We start from the raw sequence: 22,414 nt of genomic DNA, 5'->3' as shown, positions 1-22,414 counted from the left end.
TTAATATATTTATTTATATACCAAAATTTATTTATACTAAAAATATATTTTAATATATGATTAATTTTAAAAAAATTATTAACTTATGTAAATATATTTTAATATTTGAAATAGGTAATCTTGATAATGTTTATATAAGAGGGCTATAAATGGTTAACAAATGTAATGAGAAAAAAAATGTTATTACTCGAACTATTTATTCAAAGATATTATTAGAAATTTAGAAATATTTTTATATAAAAATATCTTTAATGCGATATAATAATTTTTTTTGATGTTAATTTTTTTACAAGACGATAAAATTTATTTTCCCCCAAACAATCAGACAAGCTTTAAAGAAACTATTGATCCATAAAACGGTGGATTAAGTTCTCTAACGTGGTTTAAACCCGACTCTCGCCTTATGTAACGCTATAACCCCCGTTTGCTCGGCCGCTTTCACCTGGAAGAAGAAAGCCAAACCCATCGAGAAGGCGAAACCCAAGAAGGGGAAAAGCAAAGGAAAAACTCCACTCCCACCAAGGTCGATCCCAATTCCCTCCGTCCTCTAAGTTTTGTTTATGGCTCCAATTCCTCCTTCCACCTAAATTAACGTATACAAACATATAAATATAAGGGGGAGAGCGCTCGAGGGGGGAGCGATGGACATCGAGCGCAAGCACGCGGAGCTCATCGATCTCTTCATGAAGCAAGCCGCCGTCCTGGACGGACCCGCCCTCGCCGGTCTCGTCCTCGAGGTCACCTCTCATCCCTCCCTCTTCGCCTTCTCCGAGATCCTCTCCGTCCCCAACCTCGGCAAGGTCCAAAACCCTCTCCTCTTTAATTATCTGTGTTTCTTGGTATGTTTCTTGTGATGCTTATTTGCTTTCTTTTGATGCGCATCTGCTGTTGGTTATTTCTTTCTGTTGGATTCAAGGAGAGAGGTTGTCTCAGTTTTGCTACTTCTTTGTATCACTAACTTTGTTTGGGATTCAGCTTGAGGGGACCCAGTATTCGTCATCTCTCGATGTGCTCCGACTGTTTGCATATGGCACATGGAGCGATTACAAAAGTAAGAATTCAGTTCTTTGTTCTTTTTTTCTTCCTCCCCGTTTCCCAGATGTGAGTGTTGCATTGCTTGTCTAGGGTTCACGGAGGACTGTTTCACTGCTTGATTTGTTTCCAAGTAATAATGGTTATCGATTTATTATTATTATTATTATTATTATTATTATTATTATTATTATTTATACTTATTATTTATAAAAAGATGGTATGATACTTGAGGATCCTAGCTTTCCAGGTAGGAAGCTTATGAAGATGCAATGATGAGGCTTTTCAATCAACTTTTCAAAGGAGTTAATGAGCCTTTAATAAGTTGATCTGCTAATTTGCTGGACTTCTAGCTGCCTTGTTTTGGGTGATTTATGCATGTTTAATTGCTAACCATTTAATAGAATGTTACCCTGATAGGGGAGATGTTCTTCCTTTTGTTTTAACGTTGCAATACCTTACTTTACTGATTAGGAAAAAGTGTCCTTTCTTTCTTGTTGTGCTATCTTTATAGCTTCTGTCTAAGAGCTTTATCATATTGACATAGATAATCTCTTCTCGCCTATTTTATAGATTATTTCACTGTTTTAATTATAGCATTATGTTTTGCAAGTTTTTGACAGACTACCGAGCTCTCATTTGTTGATGATCATTTATATTGTCTGGTATCCAGCAGAACTTTTTCGAGATAAAAGTTAGTAAATTGTATGATGATAATGATGATAAAGAGATGCCAATTTTGCTATGATCTAGAAGAACATTCCTGAAATTTCTTAGAAACTTGCACCAATTACAGGTAATGCCTCTCTTCCGGCACTATCTCCTGATCAAGTCCGAAAGCTAAAGCAGCTCAGCGTGCTGACTCTGGCTGAGACAAACAAGGTATTTACATGTGTGTATTCATTCTGTATATTGTATTTTACCAGCTTTAAAGTGCCTTTCTTCTTAGATTCTTGTACACCTTACTGGCATGTGACTCCAAATATGGAACTGTATGCAGCACCAATATTGCAGAATTATGGAATAAGCTTATTTTTTGTTAGAACCTCATTTGTTAGGTTTATGTTGTTGGTCAATTTTTTCCCCATGTTTAACTATGATGTTATTAATTATTTGATGCTTTTTAAAGAATCAGGAACAGTATCTTTGTTTATTGTTAACATACAGTTCTGGAACAGCCGATACTTTCAAAATTTGTCTGTGTCAGCTAATAAGAGTTAGATAACCTTGCTACTATTCTTGGATTTTTGAAATGTTACTGTGTACACTTTAATGTTAGTGTGCAAGGTTTATAGGAGTTGCAAAAATGATTGTGCTTTTTTTTGCTGTATGTACTTTGAAACTTGGAATTGAAAATACGCCTCTGTTATCTATTTTGGAAAATTAAATACATATGTGAGGCAAATGGTTTATTTTTTTCAGTGTTCAGTGCAATATTTAAGTTGGTTCTTTTTTTAGGTAAAGGTCCTTTTTTTTTCAAGCACATCGAGGGAGTTATTTGGAAAAATGGTTTATAGACCCTAGGTTAGAAGGGATAGATCCTATAGACTAAGGGGTTGATTGGATGCCTGGTAAGGTATCCACCGGATTTTAATATATGTGGTGGAGGCAAGTTAAAGTTTAGTGGGGAAGAGAGAGAGTGCTGGTGGGAGAGTTTTTCCCAATTTCAGAAATTTTGATCCACACTTCAAATCATAAGATAGATCACCTTTTAAATCGGCTTAATTATCCTAAAACAATGGACTAGTTGCCTAACTCTATCTCCAAGGGAAGCCTCATTGGGAAAATATTCTTCCAGCATCCAAACACCACTGAAAGATTCTGATTTTTACCATACATGTAGATGAACTATGAAACCCAAGGGATCTATGGTGCTATCAAAATGCATGAAGCTGTTGCATTCCAAATAGGAACCAAAATTTCATTGCAAGGTTTGGAGCCCAAATAAACAATTTAAACTCTATTTGTAAATTGGAATGCTTTTATAAATTTCACTGTAATTAATAGTTACTTGGTGAAAAAAATAAGAACTCTTTCTATTGGCAGCATGTATTCAAAAGTTTGATTTCATATTAGTTATATCAGTTTCCGTTAGTCATGCTAATGCATGAGCCTAGGTTATAGCTTGTCAAATATGTGCTAATATTTTATTGCAATGCTCATGGTTGTAGCTTTAGTAAAGAATTTGAATGAGATTATGGAAGCCAATATTCTAGCTTTTTTTTTCTATTGTTCATTCTAGTTCTTATTGCTTTTTTACTTATCATCTATGTAAAAACAGTTAGTCAAAATGATTAATGTAACGGGAACTTGGGTTATTAGTTCTTATCAATGATTGAAGGAATGAAAGAAAGGGAATTAAACTCTAAGTTTTAAATGGAATGATCTGGCTGGAATTATAAGTATCTGAGATAATGTGGTGGTAGTGTCAACTATGAGAAATGTACCATTCCACAGGTGGTATGTGAACAATGAAAGATGTGAACCATAATCAATATCTAGGTTTTGATAGGGGCCATTGAATGCATATGGTGAGCTACAAGATCTCTTTGTTGGTTGGGGGAAGAATGAGGACGAATTGGATTTTTTGAGGAATGTAACGAGGGAGAATTTTATTATTAGACAATATGTGGTTGGTAAACAAGGATCGGTCTTTCAGCAAGGTACATAATGTATTGTTAAATATTATTATGATTTCACAATAGCTATTTTCGTTTAAATAAGGGATTCTTGCCAATTGAAAGGATCTTCTAATTTATAGATCATTTCCGATTTTGAGTTAGTGGCTTTCCTAGGTTTCCCTGATCTGGGATGCCTGGAGAAGAGGATCAAGTTGGCGCTTACGAATGGCTTGATGCATTATCTCCCTTCAACTCTTTGAGTGAAATGTGGCAAAGGGAAGGAAAATCCATTGAACCGAAGGAATTACGTGATCTATAGCCTGGCATGCATAAATTTCATTGTAATGGATAATTATTTAGTAACAAATGACAACTGCTCCTTTTGTGACTGGCTAATGTTTTAATCTTTAATCTCATATAAGTTATATTAGTTTCTTGAATTTATGATGTGCCTAATACTTTCTCAGTGTTGGTCTTTGGGCCAATTTCTGAACCATTTCACGTGGGAACTCTTAATCTGAATTGCATTGCATATTGCTAATAGCCGTTCACAATGGTGATTATCAGGTATTGCCTTACAATCAACTTATGCAAGAACTAGATGTTTCCAATGTAAGGGAACTTGAAGACTTTCTCATCAATGAGTGCATGTATGCGGTAAGCATTTTTCCAGGTTGCTTTTCTTCTTTATTTATTTAAAAAATGGCTTGCAGTCACAAGCCATGTACATATATATGTTCCTTGCTCTGCTATATGTGTTTGACCCTTTTTCCTTTAACATTGTTCTTTATGAGCGATCAATGTTTCCTTTCCATACCACAGACATACATTTCCTTTAAGAAAACAAGCACAGAGTGATCAGCTTTGTAATCTAGGATCTAAATTCATGGAGAGATAAGTGAAGACATATGATAGAGACAAAATTGGTTACATGAAGTGAAGAGGTTTTGTTGAGGTATTATGTGATTGGCGCATATCTTGGTAATTTAAGGGAAAATCTATTAAAGCAGCAACAAACTTGCAATATGTTATGGCTCAAAATATTGGACAAAAGGAGGGCCCTAGAAAACAAACTGAATGTACCATGAATAAAAACTGTTGAAATGGATATATGGTAAAACTAGAAAGGCTAAAATGAGAATGAGTATATTAGGGGAGTTGTAGGAGTTGCACCAACTAAGGACAAATTGGTGGAGAATCGATTGAGAAGGTGGGTATGCAGAAAAAGATCTGAGGTGCTCCCGCAAGCAGGAGTACTGACTTTTGTTGGAGAATGTAGGAACAAGAGAGGAAAACTTGAGGTAACAAAGATGGAGGTTGTGTTGTAGGATGTGGAAAAGCTTGAATAACATTGGAGGTAGCTCTAGTTTTGAATTATAGGTCAATGGGAATTCATACAGCAGACTGCAAGTACTTGGGACTAGGTTTGATGGTTATGGTTATGTATAAATATGAGTTACACCTCATGTTTAACATAGTTTCATATTATTCTAAAAGAAAATGCAAATACCTTATCATCGAGAAAGCTTCGGTGTTTGTGGAATAATATTCTTCAACGTAAAGTCTTCTGCTGAAATCCAACTCAGTGGGCACTAATTATGAGCATATAGTTGGGAATTATGATTTCCCTGTATTGATTTTCTTCTGGTTCATAAATTAGTTTGGTATTTTTTAGTGTTTTACACTCTTATTTTCTACTTGTTTATGGTAGAAATATATGTTGAAGTAATGGGCTTTTGGTCATGTTTTTGTGGTTCTCACAGGGTATTGTTAGAGGAAAACTGGATCAGTTGCGCAGGTGCTTTGAGGTTTGAATGACTTGCTGCAGACTTGTTGATTAATTTCTTCTGTTCTTTTTCTTTTTCGTTTTCTTAATGCACAAATAGTAATACATCTTTCATTTTGATTTGTGGTGCAGGTCCAATTTGCTGCTGGGAGGGATCTTAGACCTGAACAACTGAACAACATGATACAAACATTAGCAAACTGGTAATTTTTCTTTTTCTTGTACAGTGTACAATGTGTCATGTTTCCTGTGGCCTCAGTTTGTCATCATGTTTCATTAGTAATATGTTTTCCCATGGCTGTCATGTCAGCTTATCAGGATGGCTCTTTAAGTATCAGTTCTTAGTTACATGCTAAGTGGGGAACATCTATTGACATGTCTTAGCAACAAGATGGACTGTTTGAAATGTAGCTTTAAATTGGGGAATTCATTGAATACGCCTCTATTTAAAACTAGTAAATATGTACATGCAAATGCACATGTTTGAGGGACCATTTTTATTGATAATCAACCATCCACTCTTAAATTTGGAGATCAATAAATATTTTCATATTATTAAGAATGCAAATGTCTCCATTGATAAAATCTAAGGGTTCAGAAACCTAAAATGATGCAGAATATGTAAAGTTAGAGAACCTAATTATATAACTTTAAAGTTTAGAATATTAGAATGTGGGAAAAGTATTTTATAACTTTTCAATCGATTATGGAATATGTGTAAATGTTTGTATATTAATACAAATTTAATACGATACATTTACGTGCACACTTTTAGTAAAACCATTACCATGTTTTGGGCCTGGTAAAAATATAGGTGCCAATGCACATTAAGATGAAAAGTGTAAAACATATTTTCAAAGACAGTATGTAAGCTCTTGAATACTTAAAAAAGGGTGTGTAGGATCTGCGTGCTCATGTGTGCTAATATCAGTAAAAATAATTCTAAAACCAATATACCTCACTTTATAATCAATGGATTCTTTGTGGTACAAACTATTGAAGTTTCCTAAAACCTGATTTATAGAAAATTCAAAGTGCAAATGTACATAAGATTTTCTAATTAAGAGGAATGATTCATTTAGTGGACATTGACTCATGACATTTGTATTTGATTATCATCAAGTGGCACGAAGGGATATGTTAAATGACATAGATAATACATTTATTCTACAATCATCAATCAAAAAGAAGACTCAAGAAATGCTATCTCTTAGATGGTATAGATGGTGTTATTTAAAAGTGATTTATTTATTTTTGTGAACTGGGGCTTGTCCTAGTGGTCTTACACCTTTGTTTGGCAATTGGAGGTTCTGTGTTTGATTTGCCTATCTCAAAAACAGTCACTCTATGTCTTGTGAATGAAATGCCTCTCTACCTCCTAAACCACTTTTTGGGTTGTACCTTGGGATTATCAACTGCTACATCTCCTACACAAAAGGAGATAATTATTACCTTAGGATGATGATTACACGCCTTGATCCCAGACCAAGGTCATGGCTTTTCTTTCTTTCTTCTATTGATTTATTTACTTATTTGAAAATATTAAAATGTATTGCTAAATATTTTATGAATTTATTTTTATAAAATACACCTAACTGTATATAAATGTTTATGCATTTCCTTTGAATTGTGCATACCTAAAGATTATTTCCATAGAAATCATGTCATGCTTGAGTTGGGTCATATTTGTCCATGTCCATTCCTTTGGATGAGATAGCTTCACAAATGCAATATATCCATGTGAAGAAATTGCCAAGCATGTGTTTGATAGGGAACTTAGTACTCTTTTCTTTTCTATAATAATTTCATGAAAATATGCACTATCATGGAGAAAGTTTAGAGTACAATAAATATGTCTTTATTATTGATAATAATTGATAACTATTTTGGTTTTTTTCTTGATTCTTGTTTTACTCAGAATTTATTGAAAGAAAAATACAGGACTTGTTAAACACACAGAACAACAAAAAGAATGCTCAAGTGACCATTAATTAATCTATAAATTATGTTTAACCATCTGTATGCAATATTATCACCATCTAACAGCAAAACAATTTATCTTTCACACAAAAAAAAGCAAAATAATTTGCATAGTTGTTATATTAAAAATTTCATCTAAGACATTATTGTATTGATTAAAGAATACTTTATGGTATATATCATTAGATATAACTATATATACAAAAAATTATTATAAGATACCCTTTCAAAATCTGCAGTTTGGGGATACTATGGCAATAGGCTTACGAAACTACAAAAACTTTAGCTTTGACGGCCCATCCCAATGCATCAAGCTGTAGTTGGGTGTTGCAAGTTTCTTTAATAGGATCATGATAGTTGACCACTCTCTCAAAAGTAGTTAGAATGCTGTGATTTGGATATCAAACTAAGATCTGGTTCTAACTTTGGTGAATTAATAAGATGTGAAATTCTTCATCTTACTAGATACTTTAGGAGCTATTTATGGTGCATAGTTTATCTATGAAGGAAAGAGACCAAGTTGGAGTTCAATCTGGACAGAAAGTGGGGATTGAAGGGGTCAAAAATTCACAACAAAGATTGTAGAGAAGATAGATTCTCAGTTCCATGTTAGAAAGTATGAATTATGGGATCTAATGTGCTTGGCTAAGATGATCATAAAGCTACTTGTACAAACTTCAGATGAGTCGTTGCACCAAAAAGATAATGCTCAATATCAAGGTACTGGACCTACTGGTATTTTATAAGTTTTACCTTCCAATCCTTTACCCATGACTATATCATAGGAAATCCCGTTCCTGAATTCTGTGAATCTCACAATATTAGCTACTCATCAAACACATTCTCTTAAACTATTGACAATCATCGCTAGAAATTTTTATTAAAAGGTAAGAAAAAGAGAGTGTTTAAAAATTCCTAACATCAATTCAAGCTTGATGGTGGTGGATAAGGATCAGAATCTCTGGCTTGATTTTTCTTCAAACAGAGAACCAAAAAAATGGAAAATGCAAGCATAATCATAATTGATCATGTGGAGAAAGGATCATTGCCTCGCTAAAATCTCCTATCCATCCATCAAGACTAATAGCTATCAGATTCATAAAAAAATTATAAAAAGGGAAGTAAAAGAGCTTGAAAAAAACAAACAAAAGAGGAATATATCCAGAACTGCAAATGTAAACTTGATGGCTAAATTAGGAGAAAAACAGATGATAAAGAGGAGTTTAGTGTTTGACTCATATGCAATGGCTTGTTTGACTCATATGCAGTGGCCATGAGATCGTCCACCAGCAATCAGCTATCAGATTTATGCAGAGATTTTAAAGCTTTTACACGTTTGGGAAACTTTCTGGGATCAATATCAGGAATGGTGGCTATGAGATCCTCCATCAATGATCTGCTACCTGATGCAGAGATTTTAAACCCTTTATAGGACTGCAAAGATTTCCGAGATCTATATCAGATCAAAGCTGTGAAATTTTTAGAGCCTTATAAGGATCGGGAAACCGTTTGAAATCTTTATCAGATCGGGACATGAAAATGTGGTTTTAGAATTTGTTTATGAGACTTCAGATGGATAGGATTTGTTCGTTTAGATTTTAGGGTCCAGATCACCTCTGGACAGAAATTATCGACACTTTTATATTGTATAGATGATCTTAACCATCAAACTTTTATTGACACTTTCATATGTAATTGATTTAACTATGGTTTTCACATTTAAAGTCAAATTTGATAATTTGCTTATAGTAATTAGGAGATCAAACTGCCTAGAATAGTGTTAGTTGTACCTTGCTTTATGATGTTACTGTAGAAAACTTCAGTGTCTATATCCGGCTGTCCGTTGATAATCTTCCAATAGTATTTGTTCCAACGTTTGCATTGATCGTTATTATTTAGCAACAAAGCCTACTTGGATTGCAAAAGAAATAGAAGTGTGGAAGGTTAGTAGAGATGATTGATCTGATTTTTCAACAGAGTGATGAAAAAAATGCTACAAAGGTGACTTGAAAGGTTTAGTAGCAAAAAAATGAGAATAATTGGAACAATAAAATTGTGAATCAAAAACAGTAGCATCAAATCCCAATTTATTGTACTTGAAACAATTAGTTGGGACCATGTTTTGGAATCAAATATAATGACCATGTTGCATGTGCATCCAACCAAATACATGCATTACTTTCACCAAATACTTTTATTTGCTGTGATTTTTATAGACCAAATATATTTAGTCGTGTCAATGTTTAGAAATCCCTTTTCTATATAGAATATTTTAGGAATGTTGATAGTTTCAGAAAAATAGATTCCTTGGGTTTTATGAAATACATCATCTTGCCAGTATACATATTAAAGATGTCCAAGAACCCTGCATTTCAGAAAAATGATTTTAAATCTATTCTGTGAAGCTGTGTTTTGTGCATGCATTGATAAGAAGTTCTCCTCGAGGTAGATATCCAAGCTAAAAGCTGTATTATCCCACTATGATGTAATTTTTACTCATTTAATCCTCTTTAACCTTCTTTCCATAAGCGTCATTTACTTGAGAGCGCTAAGCACAAACCCCACCAATAAAGTATAAAAGGAACTAAAAAATAAATGAGTACTACACCACCTCTATCAAACTCTTCAAGAAAAAATATTCTTTGAAGTCCCAGATTGTGTTTCACAACTGATATTTTAAAAATAAAGTTACACAGTGCCAGTTAACTTAAGTTTGAAAAGTCTATTTATCAGTGTATGGAAATCCTTTTATTTGCTGTGATTTTTATAGACCAAATATATTTAGTCGTGTCAATGTTTAGAAATCCCTTTTCTATATAGAATATTTTAAGAATGTTGATAGTTTCAGAAAAATAGATTCCTTGGGTTTTATGAAATACATCATCTTGCCAGTATACATATTAAAGATGTCCAAGAACCCTGCATTTCAACCTTACTTATTCATTTCAGTATAAAATAATTATCAAACTATTTCTTTAATGTTTTCAACATGTTCTCCCTCATTTGAAGATTTCATTTTATATGAAAATCTGATATAAACATATAATACATCTTTCTTAGTTTGTATAAACTTATCCACAATTTTAGATAACTAGTTGAACAAGTTTTACGTTTCTGCAATTGATTTGGACCCAACGAAGGAAATATCTTTGAACAACTTCATCTTAGATTTTAAAGAAATATATTGTAAAATTAAATGGACTTACTTTTGAAAAAGCTAGCAAAATATCCCATCTTTATAAACCAATCTTAAGGTTTTTGATTGATAATGAAGGCAGTTTAACTTTATGGATAGGAAGCTAGGGTAATAGGATCAAATATAATGCAAGAACTAAATTATACGATTATGATGTTGTGATCTAACTTTCAGTTTTTTTGTTACTTGTTTGACACAGTAAAATAGAAAAGTTAGTGTAAGCGCATACTCGAAAGGGGAATTAGGATGTGAAGTGCAAGTTCAAGGGATATTGCTTAAGAAGGGACTTGATTGCATAATAAAGGAGGATTAAAGCAAACACTCTTTGCTTGTTTCAACAGTAAAATATAAAAGTTATAGTGCAAGCACATATGAAGTGTGAGTTTACAGGGTATTGCTTGAGAGTGGACTTGATTGCCCAAAAAGGATGATTAGAAAACAAAAAAAGACTTTTGCTTGTTTGGCACAGTAGATACTTGAATGTTGTATTAGGATGCGAAGGTGTGGGTTCACAGGATATCGCTTAAGAAGGGACTTGATTTCTGAAAATCAAGGATGCTTAAAACAAAATCTTTTCTGTGATTACTAGTCTTTTGTAGTGGATTTCAAATTGGATAGTCATTGGAGGAGCCATCTATGCATTTCTTCCTAGTTCCTTTTTTTTAAAAGGGTCCCTAGGATTGATCTTTAAGGTTTCATAATAGTTATTACCTTTAATATGGCTTTGGACCATGAATATAAGCAGAAAATTTGGCATAATAGAATAGGTGATACTCAAATCCATGTCTTATCTTGAGTATTCAAATGTAGGTTTTGTATCAAGATGGACCAGTGAATGTCATCTAGAACATGTGTTAAATGCTTGCATGAGAAAATAACACATTGTCAACAAGGTTTGACTCTCAAAAATCATGATGTCTTAACCTTGCCTCGTTCATTTGGTGATTGAAAAGGCTACAAGCCACCACTTTTGAGCTCAAGCATAACCTTTTTCAAGCTGCTTTAGTTCAATCTTCATTAGAAAGTCAAGATCAGGTCGATGTGCAAGCTTAAACTCTTTGTCAACCCTGTAATAATGTTTAATATCTCGAGGATGTTGAAAAAGAAGGTATGTAGGTAGAAAAGATAGTCATTAATGAAGTTAACCATGTCTAATGTTCTCCTTCATGAATGAAGATAAAGAAAGATACAAAATGGCTGAAAGATGCAAACACTATCTTGAAAGAAAAAGAAACAATCTTGACATTAATACAACTTGCTTCTTTAGAGGCAAATGAAATGTTTTAAATTATCACTTGCCACATCTATGGTGGTTACATTCTGTCATGGCATGGTATCATAATGTACCTTGTTAGTCACATGCCAATCACTTGCCAGATCTCATTACAAAATCCAAGGTTCATTCTGATAGGCATAGATTGGCATGCATCAGTTAATGTATAAAACTGATGTATTGCATTCATACAGTTTAAACCAATAAATCTATGAGAAAGAAGGATCAGAGCCATCTACTATTGAAAGCTACTCTTTAATTAATAAAAAAGAAAATTCTCTTATAATATGGAATTCCATTATAGGTGGAGGCATGTTTCACTTAAAACACATCATCAATTACTGATACATTCGAAGTAGAGTAGAAAGTGATCATGGTGTGCATCAACAAACTACAGGAAACTGATATAGGGTTAGAAGGAAGGTTTTCTATACCAACCTTTACCGCCAGGCATATCTTACCAATCTGATAAGGTAGCATTGCGATACAAGGGCTTCGTATGGTTCTCATACCAATGTATGGTACATCTGTTACTTCGCCTCCAGCAGTGTATTGTTGGTATAGTAGTGTACCATGCTGACCTGGACCTATTATCAATAAGCTACTGGTACGGGGCCTAGTTCTGTGACTGAAATTGTTGGCTAGAAGTTTGGCTTATTTAGGATCTTTTGCTGAATTTGTGCTAATTAGGATTCTATAGTTATCAGATTATTATTACAGCTGGCTAAAACTTATAGTTGGTAATTTTAGTAGATTTCTATAGACAATTAATTAGTGTCAATTGCAGCCTAGCTTTCAGGTGTTGTAACATGATATCCATGAGTTTAACATCAGACTCTTGTGTTTTTTTGGGTGGACTGGCTTCAGTTTGTCTTATTAGAATTTCTTAAGCTGTGGAATAATGGTTGGGATTATGTCAGTTTATCCCAAAGAATTCTAGTAGGGTAGGTTTTTTCATCAAAAGTTAATCTTCAGATGTAACTACAATCAAGATTTTTGATAGTTGCAAGTGAGATCCAAATCCATTTTGAAATGTTAACTTCAGGGGTTTGTTCAGTCCGACTTTTGCATTCTCCCATGTGTTAAGGATGTCTTGTCTCTTCTTTATTTGTTTGGTGTGTTTATGATGAATAGTAATACACTTTTTCCATGATAGCTTGTTATGGTCTGCTATTATAACAATTCTTTTTTCCTTACTCGAATAGAAATTTGATTTCTTATTCAGAAGGCTATTAAAGTAGTTCCCTCTTTTGGTAATGTTGAGGATCCCTTAGCTTGATTGTGTTCATTGAGGACTTGTGTATGAACAAGACTTGCTCCAAATTCCTCTTCAAATCACTCTCGGTGGAAAATAGATGCCACTTGCATTTTCCTTCTCAGACAGGGAAAGTAGATGTCCTTCATTTTGTTCAAAACTTAAAAACGCTATATCCGTTGAAATTCTAGTTCTCTTTGATTATTCTGCATCGCTAAAAAATTTTCACTAGGTTAATGGAGTGCACCATAACCGAGTACATCCACTAGCTGCTGATTTGGTCTTAAGAGCTATAGTGCCTACTATTGCAAATGAACTGTCATTCAGCTAATCAGCTTATGTTAGGCCTTTTGCATTCCAGACCTTATCGATTTATAATCAAATGAAATGTTACATTCTTTTGTGTTTGTGAAGTGTTTTCACAACATGCTACTGCTCGATCCTTCAGATCTTGACTCATTTGCAACAGGTGGTTCTGATTCCACTGGGAAGAACAAATGCAGGGTCTCTCTCCCTCTCTCTAATTTTCTAACTGATTCTGTGTTTATCTTGGTTTCACTTCTTTGTGCAAGCAGAACTTGCCATGCTTTTTTCATGTTGCTATTTCATGTTCTAGAATTCATTAATTATGATATGTTGCTTCCATCTGTGGACGAATACCCTACAGGTTGGACACTTCAGATAATTTACTTCATTTAATTCAAGAGAAAATCAAGTGGGCTGATACAATGAGTGAGGCAACCAAGAAACACTGCAAGGAAATTGAAGACAAGGTGGAAGAAGTGAAAAAATCTCTGAAGGTGAGTTGATGATTTGAATACATGTATATTTCTTATAAGCCGTTGACAGATACAGTACATGCTGCTTGCCGAAATGTACTTGAGTCCAAATTCGCATAAAACTTTGTGTGCTTTTGGATCATTATTTTGCTTGTTTCATGTGGTTAATAAAAATCATGTAAAAGTGCACGCAAAATTACGGAGTAACAAAACTGCTTATCAAAGATGGGCAATATTGGTCGATGTGTCTTACTTACTTGGTGGCAGAAGCTGAACACTTTAAGCAGGCAGACATGGACTTACGAGGCCACGAGGATATGTTCTCTGAACATGGAGGAATGATGGACTATGAAGAGGATCGTGTCCGATCCAAGAGGTAATGTGTAACTTAATAAATGTCATGCAAACTGTGCATCATTTTGACATCTGCGGCATTTTTTTTATGCGAGTGTCCTTATTTGTAAGCAACATGCACAGCAGTAAACCTGACCTCCCATAACTATTCCAGTTTATGGCTGAAATTTTCATGCATCTGTGGTCATCAAGAGTGATTTTTCCCCCAAATTCATTATATCTTGTGATATCACATGAATGATGGCAACAAAATCCGATGTGGCACTAGCATCCTTCTAAATATGAGAAAATTAGAACCTGTCTTTCCACTTGAGTTTGCTTTCCATCCAGCATAAGTTATCCTGGTGTGGTGTCTGTATGCATGATTTCATCCAATAAACAGTGAGCCTTTATTCATTGCATATGTTCTATCTCACTATCCAGACTCCAGACACTTGATTAGATCATCAGTCTCACATGCTAACATGCAGAGCATGTCTCTATCCCTTAGGGCTCTCCTTGTTTTACTTCATTTTAAATATTCATGGAATTTATCATTTTTTTTTATCTGTTTCGCTTTGATCAAATCAACAACCACTTGCTGGCACATCATCAAGTCGGCAAATATATGTGGCCCAATTGCCCTTTCTTTCTCTTCAACTCATCTCAGCCATGACATGTGCTTGAGCCTGCTAAACATTATAGTCTTTTAGCATCTAGTAGCTTCTTACTGGACTTTTCCCATCTTCGCATTGCAGGAGGCGGCAGCCAATGCCATAGAAGGAGAAATTTGTGGAGTTGGCCTGTTTCAAGTGGCTCACAGGATTAACTTTTTCTGCTGACAGCCTTGGGATCAAAGATGTTCTACAATCAAGCTGCCAGTTTTCTCTCTCCCCCATAGTGGTTTCAACCGTCAGCTTAGCCAGAGAAAGTCGTGTACCTTGAACTCATTCGACAACTAGAGCATTTCTTTGATGCGTTATTTGCAGAAAGAGATTGCTGGTACATAGTTACAAACCATGCTTATTAGATAATTTGATTACATTTGTGTCTGGGGACATCCCAATCATGCGTCTTATATTGAATCATATTAGAGACGTTTGCAAGTTGGTCTCCGGTCGACCGTCGGCATGGATTTCGAGCTCACTGCATGGTCTCTGTTAGGGGCTCGTGCCTGGTGATCATATACCCTCTCTCATTTTTTTCCTTTGCGTCGTGTCGAAGCGTCACTCCCTCCTCGTGGCAGATTGAAGCTTCCAAGCGTCGACACCTTCCAAAGCGGCCCACGGTGTTGGAAAGTAGGGCGTGGAATCTGCTGGCCCAGGTAACTGCAACGGAGCAGCAAGGCAAGAAAACAGCTTGAATGCGATGGGAAAGACTTTGAGGTCTCAGCCTTATTTTTGACCGAGAAAAGATTTTAGGGTCTGGCGGTGTGGGTTTTGAATGCTAGTTTGGAAAGTGGAAAGCAGGTCGAGAAAGGAGATCTGATATTTAAATCTATCGTCAGAATCCATTCCAACCCTCACGTGGATTTGGGCCTACCATCACTTTGCTCCCTCTTGTGCCTGAAGGCGGTCTTTGTCAATACAGCTGGGTTGGGGGCCATCAATCTCTTCCGACATCACAATCCGTTCATTAAGATTTAAGTAGATAGCTCATCATAATTATTTTAGTCTTATGGCATGCGTCCGCTTGGGAGATCACGATAAGTGATTGCCTTATTCGATGGATTTATGGCCATGAGGTATCGAACAGCTTGGTAGGTCCTGATTTGCATCATCGACATATGGAACCAAGGAATCACCGAGGATGTGATTCTAGAAGCCTTTCTTCTGCGTTTGGATTGATTAGCTGTTGAACCTTGTTACTGGTAGAATAATATTTCATTCTATATGGATACAACCAGCCATTCGATGTGAAGGAAAGATGTTCCATGATATTTTATTTGGTGGGGATAAGGATGAGAAAGGTAGCTTGAGGATAAAGTACTCTAATGAGGATGATTATGAATGAGATCACGGGCTTCCACGAGATCCAATTTGCATTTGCTGCAGAGTGATGGGGCCAATTTTCCATCTGATTGCAGTTAATGAATTGAGAGAAGTGCGTGAGATTGTGAGGATTAGAGTAGATTAATCCTGTACTGTTGGCTTCCACTTGGATCTCGTCCAAGATAAACTATTGTTACATTACATGCCCGGTTTAGCTGTTTGGATCAGAGAGTTCAGTGAAACACGTACTAGCTCCTTTGAGCTTGTTACCTGGGATGCTCGACGAGAACCAATTACGATTGCAGTCTTTCTCCAAATCATCGAGAAACTTTTGTGGGCGTGAAACAAATCGATGGGCAGAACCCTGACTCTTGATTGTTATTTTTTTCTGAAAACAAAACTTTGCGTGCTACACTGCTGTGGTGACCATTCTTCTATCCATATCAAGACTCTCCACTAGCTTCTTGTCCTAGGACACTATAATATGTATATATATATATATATATATATATATATATATATATATATATATATATATATATATAGAGAGAGAGAGAGAGAGAGAGAGAGAGAGAGAGAGAGAGAGAGAGAGTGGCTATAGTCAAGGGAATCTCAGCTCGAATCAGATTAGGTTATTTTTTATATCTAGATGGTCAGAAAAAATAGATAATTTAAATAACATATGGACCAGGAGTCTCCAAATCATATTATTTTCAATATATAAGAACTTTAGAGCTAGTAGATCATAGTTGGACCTATTCATAGGCCATATAACCCAATCGGCCTACTCAAGCTCGAAGTCTTTTAGGCAGGCATGAACTTGAATTTTAAACCCAAAGAATCAAGCCTGGCTTGAAATTTAAGTCCTCTTGTTAAACGGATTGAACCCAGGATTAGGTATTAAAGCTCTCGTTCAACAGTTAATGTGGTCCGATTCACTTTCCTTCAACATTAATAAGCTGTTTGGTGGTTTGATTTACTTTCCTTCAACATTAATAAGATGCTTGGTGGTCCGATTCACTAGACCACTTGAGGCCTAGGTTGATGAGGGGTGGCTTGCCAGTTTAATAAGATGCTTGGTGGTCCGATTCACTAGACCACTTGAGGCCTAGGTTGGTGAGGGGTGGCTTGTTCGTCGCTTTTGGGAATTAGGGAGAAGGAAAAGGAATTTGCTCACCTCCAGTCTCCTCCTTCACTCCTCTTCAAGATTGCCAATCGCCGGTCTGCTAAAATCTCTGTTATTGATATATCATGACTCTGTCTCGCCACTCCAATTTTTTAATAAGTCACTAACCATCACAACCAAGTCATGCTCACTCTTATGGGGGAACCCCCCAATTTGAGAATCGAACTTCTCCTTTCCCCATCTTTCAGCCTCACCAAGAGGTCTCTCATGGATGTGCAAATCAGGTCATCGCACTCGCCCGTCGTACCTGCAGTGGGAGTTGCCGAGAGTTCATGGATCCAATCTCCATGAGTCCATCAGATGGTGCCATGACACAACTGACAGCGGCAACGCTTCATTGCATGGGCTCCAAGTGTCTATATCAACAAGATGATAATCGAACTGACCCTTCACCCTAATTCCATGATCGTCGTCTCCTCTTCCACAAGCCATCCATCCATGACATCTAGTCGAAGGTGCGGACCGAGGCTGGCTAGGAGACATTGGTCTAGATCGATATGGCTAGGGTTTGCCAACGAGAGTTGATGTTGGCCGTTAGCAAAGAGGTTGGCCTAGGTGCAGTTGGAGGAGTAGGCGAGGATGAAGGAGGAGCCAAGGTGGTCAAAAGTTGAGGCCTAGCTTGAAGTCCGAGTAAGTTGTGAGCTTGGGCTTAGAAAGTAGATCGAAGGCCGAACAGGGCTGGGTTTGGATCTAACTAAATTAAGTCGTACCTTGGACTGAACCCGGACACTCATTAAGCAGGTCAACAGTTTGGATCATCAATTTGGAGCTCCCATTATCTAATCTAGATGTGACAAGATTAACTGAGATCCATTCGAGTGTAGCCAAAGTCTATCTCCTACATATATACACACAAATACATATGTTCCTCTAGGTTTAGTCATCTTCATATTGAGTGAGGCTCGCTAGATGTTAGTCATTTCAAAAAGAAAAGGGACTCACTTGTTTCTGAGTAGAGAGGTTTGACCATCAGGTTGACTAGGCTCACCTGACTCCTGGATACTCAAGAGATTAACTCGTTAGCTCAAGGTTTAAGAGGAATAAAACATTATCAGTATATATAACAATTTATGGGAACTTTTAACATGATGGTCAGAAAACTTCAGAGCATTTATCAGATTCATCATTACATCAGAAAAAAAATCAAGATGCCAGCCTCTCCTTATTTTGGACATCAATGCTCCTGATGATCATTTTGTTTGCTTCTAGTTCACAAACAGATAATGTGAAGCGTGCCTATTATCAGCCTACTCTAAAAGTGCACCCAACAACCGGCCGCTTAGCATTCCTATGGGTAAAAATAAAAGAATATGGCTACCACACGTCTATATATTTAATACCGCGAAATTTACAAGAACTAAAGCTACCGGATAAGTCGCTCAGAATTATAATCTTTATGCCAATGATTTCTAAATGCCGTTGCTCTCTCCTAAAACTCGAAGCCTGCATCTGCGTTCATATATTCGCCCCTGATTCTAGCTACTTAGTATTCAACATCAAGGCCACCTGGAACTGCTTATATTTCTAAAAATATAGCCTATGCCGGGCTGTTGACCAGTCCAAGCATTTACATATATGAATTATGGAGTAGTCACAAGGGTCCATGGAGCCAATCCACATAGATGATGGGTCGTCAATTACTTTATTTTCTTACCTTATTGTAAACTTCTATCCAGTTAAATGCGCTGAGATTATGTTCCCAATGTTTTGATGGCACTTCACATGCTCTGATTATATTGACTTTGAGAATTATATAGATAGAATGCTCAAAGCTTTGATAGTGACCCTTTTTTTTTTTGTGCAGTATAATGACTTCATTCATTCCATGCTTGTAACCCAAGTCTATCTATACAAACATCCACCAAGAAACCTTTTCAAAAATACTGGAGCCTTTATTAAAGAATAAAGTGGATCACCTAGAACTCTTCATAGTTTATACAAAAAGAGTTTCAAGGTTTTCACAAATCACATAAGACCCCCAAAGTCACTTCACCAAGTCTTAGAAAGAGATATTTTCAATGTTGAAGAGTAGCAGCAAAGCAGGCCTTCCTTTAGTCTCTTTTCCCTGTTTTTCCGCTGGCTTTACCTTCTCATCTTTTTTGCCCCCTGAACCTTTTAGTATTTGCTCAACCTTTTAAGACATCCGAAAGCTCTTGTTCTGACCGCCAATTACTCATCATCCACTCTTCTTGCACTTTTACCCTGCTACTACTGATTAACTAACCAAGAGCTGACCGACGCGTGTAAGTTGTACGACCGGACCAACCGGGAAACCCTCAGTCCGGCTCCCGAAACCCAGACCGGCCTGCGCCTGAACCGGAAGCGGAACGAAAACCGGAGAAGAAGAGTTGGGCATGGGGGCCGCCGCCACCGGAGGCATGGCCATCGCCATCGCCGCCGCCGCGGCCTCCCCTCTCTTCCTCCTCTTCGGCGACGCCTTCTCCGCCGACGAGGACGACGACGACGACGGGGGGGAGCGAGGAGAGGAAGCGGCGGAGGAGGTGAAAGAGGGCTCCGGCGAGGCTCGCTTCGACGGCGACGCCACCGCCGGAGCCGCGGCGGCATCCTCCAATCCGATCCGGAGTGGGAAGTTGAGGAGCGCGCGGGAGCCGCGCATCCGATAGGCAGCTTTGTCATAGGCGATGGCGGCCTCCTCCGCCGTCTCGAACGTCCCTAGCCAAACCCTCGCCCCGTTCTTCGCCGGATCTCGGATCTCCGCCGCGAACTTCCCCCACGGACGCTGCCGCACCCCTCTGTAGTGCTTCCCCTTCGCCGGCGCTGCCGATGGCGATGCGGCCGGCGCCGGGTGTGCCGGAGGCACCTGGATCTCCGGCTTCGGCAGCGGCAGCTCGGTCACGGGCTCCGATTTGACGACGACAGCGGAGGCGGTGACGGGACCGGCTTCGGGGGAGGGGTTCCAGCCGTGGGAGTAGGCGTCCCGGAGGGCGCCGTAGACGACCATGTCGTCGGAGTCGTCGAGCCGGAAGGGGAGGTCACCCCACTGGTCGGCGACGAGGCTGCCGAAGCTGGAGCTCCGGCAGTAAACGGGAGGTGCGGTCACCGCGGAGGACGGGACCTCGATCGAGGGGACGATATCGTCGAGGAGGTGCTGGCGGATGGACTCGAGAACGGCCAGCTCCGCCCCGGGATTGGGCTCCTGCGAGTACATTTCTGGTCACCGTTGGTGAGGATAAGAAAGGAGAGCGGGTTGGGAGTCGGGAAGGTGAGTGGAATGGTGGGGAGGAGAGGAGAGGAGAGGGGTGAGATTTATATACACTGGAGTGGAAGTAGGATTAGGGTGAGGAAGGGGGCCGTGCTTCGATGAAACTTCCTCAGCGTAAGCACGTGTTGGAACTACTAATTTTTTTTATTATTTTAATCGCGGCGTGGTAAAGTGGGTTTTTTTTTCTTTTTCTTTTCAATTTGGTTGCTGATGTAATTAAAACTGTAGCTGGGGAAGGGCTCGTGGAAAGGTGACATCACGACCGAGGTCGTCAGCGGCGCGCCATGTCAGCCCGGGCTTTGTCGCTACTTGGGTCGCCTGGCCAAGACCTGGCCTTTGATTTCTTCACTCGCCGCTCTCATCGGCAGCGGAAGCTGCGAAGAAACCGATGGAAGAAAAGAGTCTGTAACATAATAAATCCGCTGGTAAGTTTTTTCAAAATAAATTACAAAAAATTTCTCTAAAAATTTATATTTATTAAATATACATCCAATAACTTATAAAATCTATAGTTACATCAATTAAATTAACGGTATTAATAAAACTATTTAGAAAAATCGAAATTATTCTTAGATAGAAAGATGGATGCGTATATTTTTTTTTATATTTTTGGATGGCTACTACATCACTTAAGATTATTTTAATCATGTTTTAAATTCTTTTTTGATACGGCATTTAGGTCCTTTTTAAAGTTAACGGTTTGAATAAAATTTTATTAAATTATAGATTAGAGTGTTAGATAGAAGTAAACTTTGGAAGGATAAATATAGGATTTTCAAACTATTGGACATGAGTATAATTTTATCCTTAATCTCAAAGAGGTTTGTAATTTATTTATTTATCTAATGAGAATCATAGGCATAATAGAGATGTTTAGTTTCATCATCATTCAACAATAGCAAGTTAGGTGTTTTACTATAAGTTTGGTTAAATGTTGTAATCAAATATCACTTTGTTTGAGCTCCACAGTTAGCTCCACTTGCTAGATTTCTAAAATTATAGCATGCCAGAATGAAAAACTTCGACGGTCTCTCTCAATGTAAAAAATGAGAAGGTATTTGGTCAGATCGAGAGCTCACAAGGAATATCGGAGATGGCATGAGATAGCTACCTACCGGAGGTTGTCAAACTTTGGATGTGTAATTTTCTATTCACATGCATTTCTTTATAGTCATTTTAACATTGTCTATTAGAATGCTCATGTACAATTCATTTGACATAAGTGTGGTTTAAATGACCAAAAACTTGAAATAAGAGGAGATGATAAGTTCACTTCTTTTGGGCACTTCAGTATAAGATTTTTATGGATGCAGCATTAGAGGAAGTAGTGGAGCTTGACACTGGCTAAAGATGCAGGAAAATATGTTTGAGGATTTGGATACAATAATTGTTGGGGAGCCAAACATAATGATAGCACTAGCAATATGATGCATAATCCAGGGGACAATGGAGCCTGCAATGCAGGCTAAGATTGATTTGTAGCCCAATCGTGCATGGTTATCAAGTTAAGAATGTTTCACATTGTGGGATGGCTAGCTAGTCGGTTAAGTTCCACAAGCATAGATTTAACGATGTTGGATTCACTAAGATTCGAGGGTCATATTTTGATGAATACATTTTGTTTGATATTCAAGGTCATTGTCTCATAAACTAATCATTATAACTTTTTGAATATAAATTCACATAGATGCAGTAAATTAATTTGAAGTTTGAACTTGATGTCACGCTAGAAGTTTTTGCTTGTAGCATAATGTTAGGA

General features: G+C 37.3%; 2 protein-coding genes and 1 non-coding gene across 4 annotated transcripts; 1 reads left to right on the top strand and 2 right to left on the bottom strand.

The window, feature by feature from the left end:
- Positions 1-394: 394 nt before the first annotated feature.
- On the top strand, positions 395-15,230 carry LOC103724192 (COP9 signalosome complex subunit 7-like). 2 transcript variants are annotated; one of them, XM_008815377.6, is made up of 10 exons: positions 395-523; positions 617-800; positions 976-1,051; positions 1,829-1,914; positions 4,221-4,310; positions 5,417-5,461; positions 5,572-5,642; positions 13,811-13,943; positions 14,210-14,298; positions 15,014-15,230. In XM_008815377.6, the coding sequence occupies exons 2-10, from the start codon at positions 642-644 to the stop codon at positions 15,033-15,035; spliced, it is 771 nt and encodes a 256-aa protein (XP_008813599.2). In that variant the 5' UTR covers positions 395-523; positions 617-641; the 3' UTR covers positions 15,036-15,230. The 2 variants fall into 2 exon arrangements, with proteins under 2 accessions (XP_008813599.2, XP_008813600.2); XM_008815378.6 differs by having other exon boundaries at positions 14,190-14,298.
- LOC113461080 (small nucleolar RNA Z103) lies at positions 8,367-8,474 on the bottom strand. The gene has a single exon (XR_003383093.1). It is a non-coding gene; the product is annotated as a small nucleolar RNA Z103 (small nucleolar RNA).
- Positions 15,231-19,303: 4,073 nt separating the features above from the next.
- Positions 19,304-20,739, bottom strand: LOC103724191 (ethylene-responsive transcription factor 2). The gene has a single exon (XM_008815376.6). The coding sequence runs from the start codon at positions 20,599-20,601 to the stop codon at positions 19,648-19,650; it is 954 nt and encodes a 317-aa protein (XP_008813598.4). The 5' UTR covers positions 20,602-20,739; the 3' UTR covers positions 19,304-19,647.
- Positions 20,740-22,414: the final 1,675 nt, after the last annotated feature.

This window comes from Phoenix dactylifera, chromosome 3, assembly GCF_051530095.1.
Source record: "Phoenix dactylifera cultivar Ajwa chromosome 3, Ajwa_hap1_PhDact_Kaust_v1.1, whole genome shotgun sequence".
Taxonomy (NCBI): domain Eukaryota; kingdom Viridiplantae; phylum Streptophyta; class Magnoliopsida; order Arecales; family Arecaceae; genus Phoenix; species Phoenix dactylifera.
This window is presented reverse-complemented; position numbering and strand designations above follow the sequence as displayed.